Genomic DNA, 14,242 nt, shown 5'->3' with positions numbered 1-14,242 from the left:
CATTGCCTGCCACCCAACACGTAGCGAATTGTGACATCAATGTATCATTTAAACATGCACAGGAATTAGAATTAGAAACCAAAATCACAGATTTTAACCATTAGACAGTTTTAAAAGAGAAACAATACAAAGCTAGCGCAGCATTGACGCACGGATGATTTTCTCGTTTTATTTTAGCAAAAAACATGGCAAAAAAGAACATAGAAAGACATTGGTTCAACATAAACACAACGCAAGCCCCTAGTAAAAGGATTTGTGAATACGTGGTTGAGCGGGTGCCATTTCGTTCTAATAAATAACCGACTTTTTGTCGGCCGGCGTTGGGTTTCCGTTTAAAACGTAGGGACGGAACGAACCCCCGTTAGAAATAGTCCGAGGCTTTCCGCCGCTTGGGAAGCTGCAGCAGATTGTCCGTAAGCGACGCCACGTCCGGCGTCTTGGCTTTATCGGGGGTGGGCGTGCCCGAGGGCGTACCGGCCGCGCTGCCGAAGGGCGACTTGCAGCCGCCGGCGCGGTGGGACGGCGACGGCGTGTAGCTGGCCCGAAGAGCTTTGTCCGTGTACTTACTGGACGTACGGTTTACCAGACGTTGCAGCGCCGGAGTTAGCGCCGGGCTCAGGCCTTTGGGAGTCAGGCTGTGCAAAAAAATCAATAAATGTTATAATCAACGGTTAAAATTTAATAGGAGGGGGAAAACAATTTTATTGAATTCTATCGCGTCCACGACAACCAAACATGGCGTCTGTCTATCGTCTTTCGGCGTCCGTTTTACCTGGCCAGGTTCTCGGTGACTTTCCTCAAGGCTTCCTGTTTTTTAGCTCGATTTTTGGCGGCGGCTTCGTTGGCCATCTTCAAACCCAGTCGCTCCCGTCTCCCCGGTTCGGGAATCTGACAGAACACATTTATGGATGTGGCGCCCTTTAAAAAAAAATGAAACAACTTGCTACCTTAAAGGAGGGGCCGTGGTTCCTCTCGGCGTACGGCGTGTCGGATCCGTCCAAACGGAACGGCGTGCCCTCGATTTCTCCCCACGTCATTAGCGGCGATTCGGCCACACCTGAGAGCGAAAACGGTGACGACGACGTCGCGGCTAGTTTGAGCGCAACAAGTGACTCACTCACCAGGGGCGGGAGAAGGCGTCCTTTCAAAGCCATAACCGTTCACCGTGGGAGAATCGTGCGGGATCAACTCTTTGCCGTCTGGTCCAACTTTACCCTGTTTGAACTGGATCGCCAAGGACGTTTAGTTAGTTCCTTGTACATTCATATTTGCCAAACAACTTTCTTTTCCGTCTGTGAAGGCATTTTTTTCTTCTTCATAACTGCACTTAAAGTCAAGTGCTTTTGTGCTTTTATGTTGGCTGTGAATACACTCATAAGAGTTCTAATCATCTCAATTTAATCGCGAATTTTACCTGTGCGTTGAGAGCGGCCGCTTGCTGAATCTGGCTCTTGTTAAGCGCTTTGCTGAAGGGGTCGCCGATGAAGCGCGTGTTCTTGTGAAGCACCTCGCGAGGTTTCTTGAATATCGCCTCGTCGTCTTTGACGCCTGACAGCAAAGGATAATTAAGGGAAGAGCCACGTCGGAACGCGGCTTCGGGCGGAGCGCCTCCGTCTTACCTTCCGGGTAGTACATCAAGGCGTTCTTGGCTTTGTATTCCCAGGTTTCCAGGCCGGCTTTTACGCACTGCAGGGCGGCCTTCTCGGCATCTGGTAGGGCCAGGTTCGCCTGGTGACGCTGAGGAGGAAAATCAAACCAGGGTCGGAAGGGTAGGCCGGTATGGAGATTAGCGCCGTCGATGACGGCGGCGGCGGACCTCTCTGAACTCGGCTTCGGCCTCGTACAACCACGCGTGCTTCATCTTCTCCTTGTCTTCGGCCAGATCCATGATCTGCTCAAAGGACGAGTTGTCCTCGCTGGTGTTTTTGGCCAGGAAGCAATCCAGCGAGGGCAGCTCCTTCTCCTCGCTTTTGTCGCCCGCCACGCTATCTACAAAGACCCCCGCCCAGGGGTCAAACGTCATCTCGCCGGACGCCCGACGCCACCCGTCGGACGGACTTACCCGCATCGCCGCCTCTGTTGGAAACGGACGGCGAACCGGCCCGGCCCAAAGGGGTCTCAAAGCTGGCAGGGGTCACATCTAATACCACCGGGAAAAAAAGTCACCGAGCTGTCCAAATGTTTAAAGACGGCGCCGTCTTACTCACATGGCGCCGAGGACCGGGGTGTCGTTTTGAACTTCCCGTAGCGGATGGAGATTTCTCTCATGCGTTCCAGGTCACCGCTCTCCTCCGCGTCGAGGTAGTCCTTCTGAGCCTGCAGTTTAGTCACGTCTGGGAAGAAGTCTCTCTGGATGATTTTCTCCAAGCTCTGTTAAAAAATATTCAGTTTAATTTTTCAAGGGTAACTTGTTAACAACCAAAAATGGAGTAGCCAATAAGTAGGGCATTGCCCTTTTACATTGTTAGCCGTTAGCAAGGTTTAAATGCGTGTCTCAAGTAGAGATAGTACACACAATTAGCCCATAAGCCAATGAGTAGGACATTGCCCTTTTACATTGTTAGCCGTTAGCAAGGTTTAAATGCGTCTCAACTAGGGATAGTACACACAATTAGCCCATATTGGTTATATAATAAATATCAATTTCTCGTACACCAATTCGTCTGTTTATTCCAGGTAAACAATAAATACAAAAAACAACGTTATCAAGAACGAGACCACCTTTGGTACGGTCTAAAAATTAAAACACTTGAAGGGAGAATGTTTATATGGAGCGGAGTGCGCGCATGCGCGAGTGATGGTACGTAATACACGACGTTTGATGCTAACTTACCTCAATGTAATCCTCCTCGTTGAGGACATTTTTATGTGGCTTTCCCGGCTCGGCGTCCGCGGGCTGCGAACTGACGACATCGACAGCGAGGGTGGCGGGCACCAGAGTCCCGCACAGGGCTCTCCTGACACTGGCGCTTCCGTCCATGGCGCTGCCGCCGTCGAGATCCAAGCGGCTAGGCTAACTGGCTCCCTCAACGGCCCTCCAAATGTTATCTAAACTTGACACAATCGTATAAGGTGCTTGTTTATAAGTCCGCGTTGATCTTCGCTCTATCGGTTTTGAGCGAAAAGAGGGCGCTAATGTCGTTAGCACAACGAGTTCGTCAGTTTGTCTCCAAAACACAACTCATCCGGAAGTTGTAGAGTTCTTTTTTCCGGTGTGACTAGGAACTCGACTGCCAACAAGAGGACAGTAATGGAATGACAACCGTCGTTTGTTTGGATGAGGTCTGCAGTAGTAGATGGGCGTCACTTCAACATTATGGAGTTAAATCAAGACCAAATGTATTCAATGCGAAAGTTTAAGGTTTGTTCTTGATTTAAAAAAAAAACTATTAGTCTTTTTTTCTGCAGAATTCAATTTTTTTTTAGACGTAGTGTCAACCAGAAGGACATTTTCTGGATCACGCTAGGTCTCAAAAGTGACTGAAATTGGATATTTCTTCTGTGTCAGCTATACACTTCCATGGAAGGCAGTCCATAAAAAGTTATTTTTCCATGGTAAACGAGAGTCGTCTCTGGCGCCTCCACTTGGCTCTGCGGTTTTTAAACCAAACCTATAAAAACAGAAGAAAAAAAAACATATTACAGTACACAGTGAATACAATGTAGGTTTAAAGTACAATTTCAAAAGAAAAATAGATGCTAAAAGGCAAAACTCATGTATACTGATCACAATTTCACACTATTATAAAAATCAATCCAATACAATGAATGTAAAATGCAAAAGGTCATGAATGTGAAAGCAAGAACAACTCGAAATCTAACTCTGCCATTGACGCTGCTAGAAGTCCAATCCACGTGGACAGGGAGGAGCGAGGACGGACGGACAGACAGACTCACCTCCACCCTTTCTTCTCTCAGACGAGTTTTTTGCGCCAATTTTTCCCGAGCAATGACATCCGGGTAGTGGTTCTGCAGGAAGAGATCTTCCAGGGCATCCAACTGTTCCTCAGTGAAGATGGTTCGGTGCCGCCGGGTCCTCCTGGGCTTTTGGGCCGGCACCCCCGCACGCGCTTCGGCTTCTTTGTCGTCTTCTCGAAGACGGGGCTCCGACATCCAAGCCCAACCTTTTTTTTGGTTTAAAAACACCATGGATGGATGCATTAAAAGGAGAAATTAAATCTAGAAAGAGACAATAATTCTAGTTCTCTAGATTTCAGCTTGGTTTCTTTCATCAAAAACATTTGTGGAGTGAAATGATTTGTTTTGTGGGATCAATTATTTTTACTCAATATTTAAGTAGTTTCTACATATTATAACACTTGTTTTAGCTGTTAAAATGATATTTTTACTAGTTTTGTGAATATTGTCTTTTTCTTAAATATATTAGTACTGTATTTTACAGTTATTAAATACAATATGGATTTCCATCCAAAATAGCACAATTGACTTGATTCTTTAAAAAAATAAAAACTCCAACTAAAGACATTGTTTCAAATTAAAGATAGACATTTTGAAAGAGAAGCTCTCTTTGATATTTGGAAAAAATAATTGCTTAAATTAGATTGATTTGCAAGCAACATACTTCAATCTACGGAACTCATTGACTAATGACCAAATGACTGACCGGTCATCTATCGACCATTGATGGATAAACGGATTGGTCGCCTGAGCCACTTTAGCGCTCATTGAGGCGTCTGAGCCGTGCCTCCGTTTTGAGAGGCGGGGCTCCACAGAAACCAACGGAAATGGCAAAATCATTCATGTCGCAAAAGCTTGCCAAAGTCTTACTTTGATTCGGACACTATCTTACAAAAAATCCTACCTGGACTCGAACACTCCGTCGTCCCGCCACCGCAAAACCAACAGCAGCAACAGCAACAATGCCAAGGCCAAACGGGCACCTGGTCCGGCGCCACCGAGGTCCTCAAAATGTCTTCAATGGCGAAGGGGAACTTTTGCCTGTCCATGTCGGCAGACTCTTCCACACTGCGTTAAACCTGCAAGATGTTTACTTATTTCATATAAAAGCTTTAACCCCCCCCCCCCCCCCTTTTCCAGACAAAGCCGCTAATCTGGATCTACTTTTTTGTGAAAAGGTTAATCTCACCTTCATTCCTTTTTCATCAGATTTTGCCTGCATAAAATGAGATGTGGAAAAGCGCCAAAGATCCTCATTGTTGGCGGGTTTAGAGAGAAAATCTCAGTATTAGGAAGACAGATTAAAAAGGGGGTGCGGGAAAAAAAATAGCCCCGCTTTTCTTTCAGCATCTCGCGTGAGTTTACGGAGAAGAAGAAATGAAAATGACACAGGACCGAGGAGCCGTCCGGTGACGAGTTCATGAGGATTTTTGGAGTCGATTCCACGGCGGGAATGCATTTCCACAACGTTAGCGCGCGTCTAAGCTCCCCTGGCGCTAACAATTGAAAGCCGATAACAATAAACATCCCATCCCGCCGATTTAATAGCTGGCCCGATGATATCTGCGCTCATTGTGTCCACGGCTCACATTTCATTACCAGGGATTAACGCTGTCAAAACACGCACTTGGGTTTGGTCGCGTATGCTCAAGAAGCGGCTTTTGTTGGAATGCCAAAAATGGGGAAAAAAAGGATTGTCACTGGTGAACATAAAGTATTGAAGAAAATGACTCCATTTTGCATTCGTCCACGGATCAAATCGCATGAAAAAGTCATGACTAATATAGAAAAAATAACTTTTAGGGTAGAAATCACATTTGTTTTTTTGTCTTACGGGATAAAAGTCAAAACAGGCAATAAAGCTCCCTTGTTTTTGCTCTGGAGAAAAAAAGGGGAAACTTACCGAGCTAAGAACGAGCTAATGACTTAGCGTCTTGCAGTTTAGCTGTTTTGTGGGGCTTCTTTGCTACAACAGGAACTGGAGCGCTTCATGATGAACATCAAGATATTAAGGCATCATGAAGAAAGTGGTAGTCATTCAAAATGTAAAACTCAATTCCTCTGTTTTAATAATTTATTTGAAATTTGACAAATTTTGCCTACAGCTGAGGGAGCACGCAAGCGTTAATTGTCCACAAACGACTTAAAATTTATGGATTTTTATTGTGGAAATGATGGATAGCCCGTGTCCCTAAACCATCAATGTCGAGTGGAAAGCTCATTTTTCCAAAGATGCTCCATTTAATATCTTTTCACAAAATTGAAACTGTTATTTGTCCAAATTGTTAACCAATGTAAAGCGTTGATTAACTCATTGGCTGCCATTGACGGCGATAGACGTGCAAACCAATCCAAATGGATTCCACGTCCATGGCGGTCATTTCTTTTTTTTTTGCAATCCCAAAAATATAAGTAAAATTGATTGCAAAAAATATGATTGTGTCTCATCTCCAGTCTTTCCCTGTTTGAATGCTGTTAATTTGGAGGGGAAACTAAAAAGTCTTATCTGTAATGCCTTTGTCCAACAAATGTCGGCGCCGTTCACGCTATGAGGAGCCAAATGAGGACGACCAGCGCCACAAAGAGGAAGAGTCGGGACAGGAACTGTTCGTCCATGTGCTGCGGGGTCCCTGGAGCGGCTGTGTGGGGGGGCAGAGGGTCTTGGATAAACGTTACGTTACCAAAGCGTCATGTCTAGGGCTGCCACTAGATCAAATTCACCATTTTCACAGTCCAATCGTTTCGTAATCTTGTCACCACTTTTGCCAAGGCAGCAAGTTTCTAGTCCAAATATTCCGCCCAGTGTAATAGAATATGATTTTTTTTAGGACTACCCAAAAAGTGGTTTGTGGCAGCCCTAGTGCTCTCAAGCCCGATTTGTGGAGTACCTGGAGGAGGTCTGCCGTCGTTGATGTTAAAGACGGTGGCGAAAATACCAAAAGGGAAGGCGCCGATTCCAAAAGACATTTGAAAACCTCCGTCCCCGAATCCGAATCCTTGGAAGCCCTGGATAGACAGCAAATAAGGATTGTTTGGATCAAAAAATATGCCAAATATCGACGTCATCAATACTAAGTCGGAATCTTGGCAAGCCTGGTCAGACTGACACCCTTAAATTCTGCTCTCGTTCACGTATTTTTATTTTAAATTGAAGATACGTTTAAAATAGGCTGTTGCAATCTTTGACATAAAGGAATATAAAAGTTTGAGCTTAAAGTAGTTCATTAGATGTTGCTACATCCTGTGTATGAGTGTGTGACTGGTGTAACAAAACACGATGTATGGGGGTGCAAGAGTGGAATGTTTGCAGATGCACAGACGAGATACCAGGAGGAGCCAGAAAGCGATTCTGCAGGGGAAGAAAGACCAATGAGCAAGCTAATGTTAACTGCACTATACACATAGCCAATAGAATAATGCCAGGATGCCTTTGTTGCTGTGCCATTTGCATATTGTGTAGTATAACTCATTACTGGGAAACTCGGATGACGTAGTACGTCTGCTGGTGGCAACAGAGGCGTACAGAGCTGTGTTGAGAGGGACCCGAGACCCAGGTGCTTGTATTAGATTTGTGTGTTAGGAATAAATCCACTCGTGTGTGAAAATGCCGGCTTCCTGATATCTTTCTATTGCAGAACGAGCGCGCCTATTGTTGGATGAGTGGCAGTTGGATAAGGTCACAAATTGAAGTCAGATTAGTAACTTGAGTTTATTTTGATTTAGAGATAAAATTCCCAACAGACAAGAGAATGAAAGTTTTTTTTTTTTACTTACGCCACGGTTTTCTGGCTCAGGCCTTTGTCCTTGCGGCCGTGGGGGTGTTTTTTCTCTTTAAAAAAAAAACAAGAGAAGCTGGTTTGACTCGGATCAAGTGTCAACATGACCTGGTTGCGTTTGCCTGGTACCTGGGGTCCTGCTGACCGGTGCTTCCGCGCCCATACAAGGGGATGACTTTGTCCCTGCTGATGCCGGCCTTGCACACAGGGCACACTTGTCTGCTGGGTCTCGTCTCCAACCACTAGACCAAAGATTTTTTTTTTTTTTTATAAACAATAGTGGGGATTACAGATTGGAATATTGCTCATCATATTTTCACAAGACACTTACCTGGTGCAAACAAGGCCAGCTAATGGGAAAATAGAATTGTAAACAAAAAACACCAAGATTAGTAACAAATATTATCGTATACAAGTGCACTGTGGACACCACTTCTAAACAAAATCGATTCGACATCTGTCTGGTATTCAAACATGCCCATTAGCATCAAATGATAAGACTGACGTCTACTACAATTTCGAAATACCCTGAAAATTCAGTGCAATGTCTTACCAGAAGAGGTGCCCACAAAGGCTAATGACGGCATCCTTGGCGGTGTCCAAACAAATGTTGCACTCAAACGTGCTGTCCTGGTTGCCGCCTTCGGCCGAAGTGGAGCTGCTGGATCCGGGACTCGCGTTCTCGGAAGCGGCGGCTCCTCCGGCTATGCCCGAGGCCGGTGGAGGAGGACAAGCTGGAGGCGCGGTGGCCATTTCAAACTACAGCCTAACCTAACAACAAACCCAACGAGTCACAAGTCGCGCATGAAGACAAGAGGGCTGGAAAAATGTTTTCGACTTTAGCGTCGAGAATGAAGAAGACGCGACACAGCTGTTAGCTTACTAGCGTCAAGCTAAGCTAAAAGCTAAACTCGGCGATGTAGGACTCGTTAGCCGTCATGTCATGTGACTCAAACACGGTGAAGTACTTCAAATGTGCCTTTGAAATCAAAAGTCCAAAGTGTTGTTAGTCAGACGACTCAAAGTAAAATGGGTAGACTTGACGTCCATCTCCCGGAAATAACAACAACAAAAAATAAAGAAATGTTTCATTTCACTGTCTACTAACCTTCCAATTAAGTGTACACACCGCCATCTAGCGTCAGGAGGGCGATTCGAAATTCAATTTGGATCGACTAAAGTAAATATAAACAGGATTCTAAAAAAAAAACGACACCGTGGTTGACTATCAGGGCAAAGAAGAAAGACTACGATATTAATTCAAGTCGTTGAATTAGTACCAGACAATGTTGTACTATTATTACGAGATACGTGACGTAAACGAGTGCACCCGACTACCACCCAAAGTGGGCTATGATAGGTTCCAGCACCCCCGTGGCCCTCCTTTGTTAATTCGGAGAGTTAATAGTAATTTCTATGCAGAAAATCACCTCTAAACGTCAGCTTCAACAGAAACAGCAATAGACGTTTTCTGACACAAGATGGCCGCCAGCGACTCTCTCTGCCTTTAGCGTTTTCTAGACAATATTTGCATTCCCCGCCCCTTGTTGTGACGTGGGTGTGGGCAGTCCGGCTATACATAGGAGTAGTACTGTTTATAAGTGCGTCACAACCCTGTGGTGGCGTTAACAGTATTTACAACTACTACTTTTTCTGTAGGATTCAGCACTTATAATGGCGATGGCCACTATGGCCAACAAATGCTTCAGTCCTTTAGCTTTACTCACCCGGAGGTTCTCTCTTCCAGAGTTCTTTGCCCAGTGTTGCTATCACCAGAAGGTAGGATGCTCCTTATTACTTGATAAATATTAAAATTGCCTAACGTAACGGCTACACGTGTCCAATAAGACAGATAGTGGGTCTCCTGCAGGTACCTGCAAAACAAAATGAAGTTAAACGAGGGAAAAAATCGTTAAACCAGTTGCTGAATTGTCAAATGTGAAAGTAAAACGATCTCAATGACTTTCACAATGAATCAAATGTTGTCGATTATTTGTTGTACTAATAAAATATAATCCGACTGACAAATCCAGTTACCTCGAAAAAAATCCTTGTGGATTAGCATTATACCAAGACGATATTAAAAATAAAACATAGCAAACATTTGTAAGTTCTTATTTTTACAAGGACATCTAAACCAGCATTATGGCTTCAAAACTTTTCATAACATTGCATTGGTCACAGTGACTTGGCGAAAACTTAACGGGGGGTGGGGGCTGGTTGTCATGCGGAGTTGACACAGGCGTTGCTATGGCAGAGAATGATATCCTGTGCTAATGACTTGACTCCATCCTACTTGCCGGCGAGCAGAAATATACTCACTCTGGAGAAAAGGTATTATCATGCTTCATGTCCCGTGCGTCGCACCCAGGTGGTGGATCACTACGAGAACCCGAGGAACGTGGGCACCTTGGACAAAAACTCCAAGAAGGTCGGCACCGGTCTGGTGGGCGCTCCGGCCTGCGGAGACGTCATGAAGCTTCAGGTTTCTGGATCTGCAAACAATCTCCTTTTTTTATTCCGCCATGACCTGTCACTTGACTAAACGTAGCCACTCCTCCTAGATCGAAGTGGACCAAGACGGGAAGATTCGTGACGCCCGTTTCAAGACGTTCGGCTGCGGCTCGGCCATCGCCTCCAGCTCACTGGCCACCGAGTGGGTGAAAGGCAAAACCGTGAGTCTGGCGTCGCGAGGCGTGACGGCGTTCCCGCTCGCGCCCCGCGCCGACTTTTGGTTTCCATTCCAGGTGGACGAAGCGCTCACCATCAGGAACACGGACATCGCCAAAGAGCTCTGCCTGCCGCCCGTCAAACTTCACTGCTCCAGTACGTTCCCGTGGTCGCTAGTTGGCTAGCATTTATTTACACAAGAAAAATAGTCTAAAAACATTTCCTACCGAGGACATTGTGTCAAAACAGCTGCAATAACTTAAGCGTTCCTCCTAGTGCTGGCCGAGGACGCCATCAAGGCGGCCTTGGCCGACTATCGACTCAAGCAGCAAGATGAGGGACCGGTGGCGGCCCAGGTCGCCAACTGACGTCACTTCCGGCGTCGCATCCCGTACCCGTTTTCCAGCACGCTTAGCCGCTCCTGTCACGCAGCGCACAATGTCACCTGTAACAATCCTGTAAACATCTAACCCGCTTGATGATGTAAAGGACGCTTACAGCAGTTCTGTATTCTTGAGTGTCAACAATTTCAAAGATCCTCAATAAAAGCACTCAAAAGAGGAATGAGCAGTTTGTGATGAAATGTTGTTGCAGACAAAGTGGAAAAAAGTTTTTTTTTGGGGGGGGGGAATGTCCAATATGGTTCAGTCCGTAATCGTCTGCCTCCAGTCAAACATTATAGTCATAGTTCAGATTATTGGCAAACATATCTGTCTATCATGAATGACTACTTGGCTTTTCTCGTGCTTGGAAATGATCCAAAACTTCAGAGTTGATCATTTTATTACCGTTGGATCGCTGCCCCGTCCCAACACATTGGACACCCGTCTAGAGCAGTGGTTCCCATGTGGGAGGGGGGCGTGCGGGTCTACTGGAAGCAAGAAGGGGAGCGTCAGGTAAGATAGTTTGGGAACCACTGCTCTAGAGTTTGTGGATTAGTAGACAGACGAGTTTGTGCTTAACTCATTTACTGGCAATTGGCATTTCGTTGTGTCTAATCTTGTGCTGGTAAACAATCACATTTTTTCATTGGGATGAATAGAGAGGTTAACGTGGGGACGGCCGCCAGCATCTCCCAGTCCCAACGGATTGGACGTGGACCGACGGCTAAGTTGATGAAACGGCCGCCATTGAGCATCCGTTCAAACTGGTTGGACTGGCCGTAAATACTCCGTTTTCAGGCACAGAAGGCGCCCATTTCTTCGGATTCCCGGACGAAATTGGAAGTGTCTCGGAACTGGCGCTGTGGAAAAAGAAAGCCAATGGTCACGGGCGGCTAACGGCGTGCTTTGGGGAAAATGGGGAAAAAGTCTCCCGGTCCCGGCCCCGGCTAGAAGGCCGTTTTTTCCCCGGCGATGAGCTGCAGAGTGGCCGAGTCGTTGTGAAGATGCAACGAAGAAGGGCGCAGATTCCCGCCGCGGGGCTCTCGAACCGTCTTTGGAGGCGGGGCCTCGCCCACCCTCCCCGCCGCGTCCTCCGCCGGCCCGCCGGGCGTCGTCTTCAGGCTCTGAGCCATCCTCACGATGTCCGCCTGGAGCTGCTTGTTGGAATCCACGGGCTGGCCCTCCGGATGGCCCACCCCCGTCGCCGCTCCGGGCGCCGCCGGCTGACGGTCGGGGACTTGGCGGAAGCCGCCGGTCCCGCCCTTCTTATCTTGGCGGTCCACGTACATCTTGGCGGGGTAGGACGACGGGTAGTAGGCCACGGCTCGTCGGCGGCGCGTCAGGTAGATGGCGCCGCAGAAGGCCAACGCCACGACGAGGAGCAGGCAGGCCGCCAAGAGGACGGGCAGCGCGTGCTCCCGCAGGAAGTCCGCCACGCGGGCCGGGAAGTCCGAGGCGCCGGAGACGTCCGGCCGGGCGCTGGCCTCGGGCGGGTGGCTCAAACGGGTATTCATTTCCTGGCGGGATCTAGAAAGCCAAAGAGCCGTTACGAGTCTGGCGCCATCCCTCCTTCTCCTCCGACCGGCTTTGGTCTTAAAGGCGACATCGCGGACGGAAAAGCCATGATGTCACGACATCGCCAAAAGCAAAGAGCGGCCGTCCAATCGGATCGCTCCGAGGGACGTCTTAGCGCCTGAAATAGCGAGCGTGCCAAAAATTAAGGTCGCTTGTCACCAAGATCAAAGTCAAAAGAAGCATGGCTCTTTTGTTTTTTCCTTAGAATTAGTTTTCTACATCATGACACTTCTGCTTGGAATAATAAACGACGTGGCTTTAAATGAAGACCGATATATAACCCGTTATCATGGGCTAAAAATGTATTGCGTCTTCCTTATTTTAGCTTTGCTTTACTGCAGCCTAGAGTATTTTTGAGAAACGTAGTCAGCTGGGATAGGCTCCAGCACCCCTAGCGACCTTAGTGAGGATTAAGTGGGTCAGAAAATGAGATGAGGTTAAAGGGGGAAATGAAAAACGGCTGACTTTTTTTGTCCAATCCTTGAGATTTTTTTTTACACGTCTCATTACCTATTTTAAATAAAATGGCAAAGCTGTTGACCTCCAACCGAGACTGACATGCCTGCCCAATTTCAGGTCAATCAGCGAAACACATGACGAGGGCTGGCAGATTATTATTATTATTTATTTATTTTTTACATATTTTTGCCTCAAAAGGCCTCTTGTACGGCAGTAAGACCGCTCACGCCATTTTCGTCGCTGGCCACTGTGCCTTTTCCCCATTCTGTGTTCAAAGGCATTGCAAGCGAAACTTTATCTGGCTGTGGGGGGATGCCGTAAGTACGTACGTACTTACTTCTGTCTGTGTCTGGGGTCGGGGGGGGGGGGGACGGACATGAGAACATTCAAGTCAAAAGCAAAATAGTGAGTACTCACCAGGTTGGAAGTCCCCGTGTCGGTCCCAGCTGCAACGGAAAAGTGCTCCTCCACATGTGCGCTTTGCCAGTCTGGAATGGAATAAAATAGAGTGGAGTGGAGTGGAGAGGAGAGGAATGGTGGAATCCTCCCAAACTTTTCTTCTTGTCCTCCCGCCTCCTTCTTCTCTTCGTGAAAGAGCTACAAACCCCCCTTTTCACCCCCCATCCGGTCTACACAGATTGTTCTTGTTAGTCAGGCAGGAGTTGACTTTGTGAGGCTGAGGTGGAGGTAGATGGATGGATGGATGGGGGATGGAGTTTATTTTTTTGGGGGGGACGAGGGGGGTGTACAGATGGGAGCATTAACTCATAGGTTGCCATTGACGGACGGCGATGGACACAGTGATTGATTCCCAGTCCATTTTTTGTTTGGAATTTATAGAAGTATTTGTACAGGATGCAAATCTCTTTGTTTGGGCCTAGTACTATTTACATGGGATTATTTTAGGGAGAACATTTTGACTTGTTTTTTGTTTTTACTTTAGAATTAAAAAAAGTATTATTTTAGTATTTTTCCGCAGTTTGATTATAATAAATTTTGTTATCGTTATTTTTAAATTTGAATGCTGTTGACTTAAAAAAAAAAAAAGAAAAAAAACTCTGTTCCTGTTTGAACCTTTTCATTTGCACGCAGCTTTGTCTAAAAAGTGAATACTAAATGCAGGTCAGACAGAGGAGACTAATGCAGGAAGAGGTTAATGTTTCCTGTGTGGTGGCCTGCCTCCAAAATGGGGGGGTGAAAAAATAAATAAATAAAAAAACGAGTAGAACGGAGGAAAGGGGGCGGGGGGACATTACTGGAAACAATGCAGCCTGATGTCTTTCACACGTTTGACACTTTATATGGTCATCGGCGAAGATGACGACGGGTTTAAATGAAAATTTAAACAAAAAAAGCAGGGCTTCATTCATTTTAGAAGGCAAAGTGTGAACACTATGCTTCTATTTCAGAAAAAAACCTTCAAATGGCTTCTATTTTCAGTTAAATATGTGTATAAAATAT

The 14,242-nt window shown here is 46.3% G+C and overlaps 5 protein-coding genes across 8 annotated transcripts; 1 reads left to right on the top strand and 4 right to left on the bottom strand.

Annotated features, from left to right (window-relative positions):
* Positions 1 to 143: 143 nt before the first annotated feature.
* ess2 (ess-2 spliceosome associated protein) lies at positions 144 to 3,187 on the bottom strand. The gene is made up of 10 exons (XM_077622302.1): positions 2,834 to 3,187; positions 2,208 to 2,370; positions 2,063 to 2,140; positions 1,817 to 1,989; positions 1,620 to 1,737; positions 1,415 to 1,548; positions 1,122 to 1,224; positions 948 to 1,057; positions 773 to 888; positions 144 to 635 (listed from the first exon to the last, which is right to left on the bottom strand). The coding sequence occupies exons 1-10, from the start codon at positions 2,978 to 2,980 to the stop codon at positions 362 to 364; spliced, it is 1,416 nt and encodes a 471-aa protein (XP_077478428.1). The 5' UTR covers positions 2,981 to 3,187; the 3' UTR covers positions 144 to 361.
* A 155-nt stretch (positions 3,188 to 3,342) lies between these two features.
* Positions 3,343 to 5,970, bottom strand: LOC144090634 (retinal homeobox protein Rx-A). Of its 3 annotated transcripts, none has more exons than XM_077622308.1 (4): positions 5,822 to 5,970; positions 4,823 to 4,997; positions 3,898 to 4,124; positions 3,343 to 3,611 (listed from the first exon to the last, which is right to left on the bottom strand). In XM_077622308.1, exons 2-4 carry the CDS (start codon positions 4,965 to 4,967, stop codon positions 3,543 to 3,545), a joined length of 441 nt encoding a protein of 146 aa, XP_077478434.1. In that variant the 5' UTR covers positions 4,968 to 4,997; positions 5,822 to 5,970; the 3' UTR covers positions 3,343 to 3,542. The 3 variants fall into 3 exon arrangements, with proteins under 3 accessions (XP_077478434.1, XP_077478433.1, XP_077478432.1); XM_077622307.1 differs by having other exon boundaries at positions 5,108 to 5,832; XM_077622306.1 differs by having other exon boundaries at positions 4,823 to 5,832.
* Positions 5,971 to 5,978: 8 nt separating this feature from the next.
* rnf185 (ring finger protein 185) lies at positions 5,979 to 9,198 on the bottom strand. Of its 2 annotated transcripts, XM_077622305.1 has the most exons (7): positions 9,125 to 9,198; positions 8,248 to 8,465; positions 8,026 to 8,044; positions 7,824 to 7,936; positions 7,693 to 7,747; positions 6,807 to 6,924; positions 5,979 to 6,557 (listed from the first exon to the last, which is right to left on the bottom strand). In XM_077622305.1, the coding sequence occupies exons 2-7, from the start codon at positions 8,445 to 8,447 to the stop codon at positions 6,460 to 6,462; spliced, it is 603 nt and encodes a 200-aa protein (XP_077478431.1). In that variant the 5' UTR covers positions 8,448 to 8,465; positions 9,125 to 9,198; the 3' UTR covers positions 5,979 to 6,459. The 2 variants fall into 2 exon arrangements, with proteins under 2 accessions (XP_077478431.1, XP_077478430.1); XM_077622304.1 differs by lacking the exon at positions 9,125 to 9,198 and having other exon boundaries at positions 8,248 to 8,785.
* Positions 9,199 to 9,246: 48 nt separating this feature from the next.
* On the top strand, positions 9,247 to 10,928 carry LOC144091236 (iron-sulfur cluster assembly scaffold protein IscU-like). The gene is made up of 5 exons (XM_077623412.1): positions 9,247 to 9,473; positions 10,066 to 10,179; positions 10,259 to 10,369; positions 10,442 to 10,520; positions 10,641 to 10,928. The coding sequence occupies exons 1-5, from the start codon at positions 9,369 to 9,371 to the stop codon at positions 10,730 to 10,732; spliced, it is 501 nt and encodes a 166-aa protein (XP_077479538.1). The 5' UTR covers positions 9,247 to 9,368; the 3' UTR covers positions 10,733 to 10,928.
* A 201-nt stretch (positions 10,929 to 11,129) lies between these two features.
* tmem119b (transmembrane protein 119b) lies at positions 11,130 to 14,205 on the bottom strand. Its single transcript, XM_077623411.1, has 2 exons — positions 13,199 to 14,205; positions 11,130 to 12,274 (listed from the first exon to the last, which is right to left on the bottom strand). Exon 2 carries the CDS (start codon positions 12,259 to 12,261, stop codon positions 11,695 to 11,697), a length of 567 nt encoding a protein of 188 aa, XP_077479537.1. The 5' UTR covers positions 12,262 to 12,274; positions 13,199 to 14,205; the 3' UTR covers positions 11,130 to 11,694.
* Positions 14,206 to 14,242: the final 37 nt, after the last annotated feature.

This window comes from Stigmatopora argus, chromosome 16, assembly GCF_051989625.1.
Source record: "Stigmatopora argus isolate UIUO_Sarg chromosome 16, RoL_Sarg_1.0, whole genome shotgun sequence".
Lineage (NCBI taxonomy): Eukaryota > Metazoa > Chordata > Actinopteri > Syngnathiformes > Syngnathidae > Stigmatopora > Stigmatopora argus.
This window is presented reverse-complemented; position numbering and strand designations above follow the sequence as displayed.

What these genes read in the sequence shown, in the direction of transcription:
- tmem119b (XM_077623411.1), bottom strand. Translation starts at nt 12,261, where the DNA reads ATGAATACCCGTTTGAGCCACCCGCCCGAGGCCAGCGCCCGGCCGGAC.
- LOC144091236 (XM_077623412.1), top strand. Translation starts at nt 9,369, where the DNA reads ATGGCGATGGCCACTATGGCCAACAAATGCTTCAGTCCTTTAGCTTTA. An exon ending in AGTGTTGCTATCACCAGAAG is followed by an intron (nt 9,474 to 10,065) that starts GTAGGATGCTCC and finishes CGTCGCACCCAG; the next exon opens with GTGGTGGATCACTACGAGAA. An exon ending in CGTCAAACTTCACTGCTCCA is followed by an intron (nt 10,521 to 10,640) that starts GTACGTTCCCGT and finishes CGTTCCTCCTAG; the next exon opens with TGCTGGCCGAGGACGCCATC.
- LOC144090634 (XM_077622308.1), bottom strand. Translation starts at nt 4,967, where the DNA reads ATGGACAGGCAAAAGTTCCCCTTCGCCATTGAAGACATTTTGAGGACC. An exon ending in GACGGAGTGTTCGAGTCCAG is followed by an intron (nt 4,125 to 4,822) that starts GTAGGATTTTTT and finishes ACCAAAAAAAAG; the next exon opens with GTTGGGCTTGGATGTCGGAG. An exon ending in TGAGAGAAGAAAGGGTGGAG is followed by an intron (nt 3,612 to 3,897) that starts GTGAGTCTGTCT and finishes CTGTTTTTATAG; the next exon opens with GTTTGGTTTAAAAACCGCAG.
- rnf185 (XM_077622305.1), bottom strand. Translation starts at nt 8,447, where the DNA reads ATGGCCACCGCGCCTCCAGCTTGTCCTCCTCCACCGGCCTCGGGCATA. An exon ending in CTGAGCCAGAAAACCGTGGC is followed by an intron (nt 6,925 to 7,692) that starts GTAAGTAAAAAA and finishes CTGTCTATCCAG; the next exon opens with GGCTTCCAAGGATTCGGATT. An exon ending in CGACGGCAGACCTCCTCCAG is followed by an intron (nt 6,558 to 6,806) that starts GTACTCCACAAA and finishes CCCCCCACACAG; the next exon opens with CCGCTCCAGGGACCCCGCAG.
- ess2 (XM_077622302.1), bottom strand. Translation starts at nt 2,980, where the DNA reads ATGGACGGAAGCGCCAGTGTCAGGAGAGCCCTGTGCGGGACTCTGGTG. An exon ending in ACGAGGAGGATTACATTGAG is followed by an intron (nt 2,371 to 2,833) that starts GTAAGTTAGCAT and finishes ATTTTTTAACAG; the next exon opens with AGCTTGGAGAAAATCATCCA. An exon ending in ACCCCGGTCCTCGGCGCCAT is followed by an intron (nt 2,141 to 2,207) that starts GTGAGTAAGACG and finishes CGGTGGTATTAG; the next exon opens with ATGTGACCCCTGCCAGCTTT.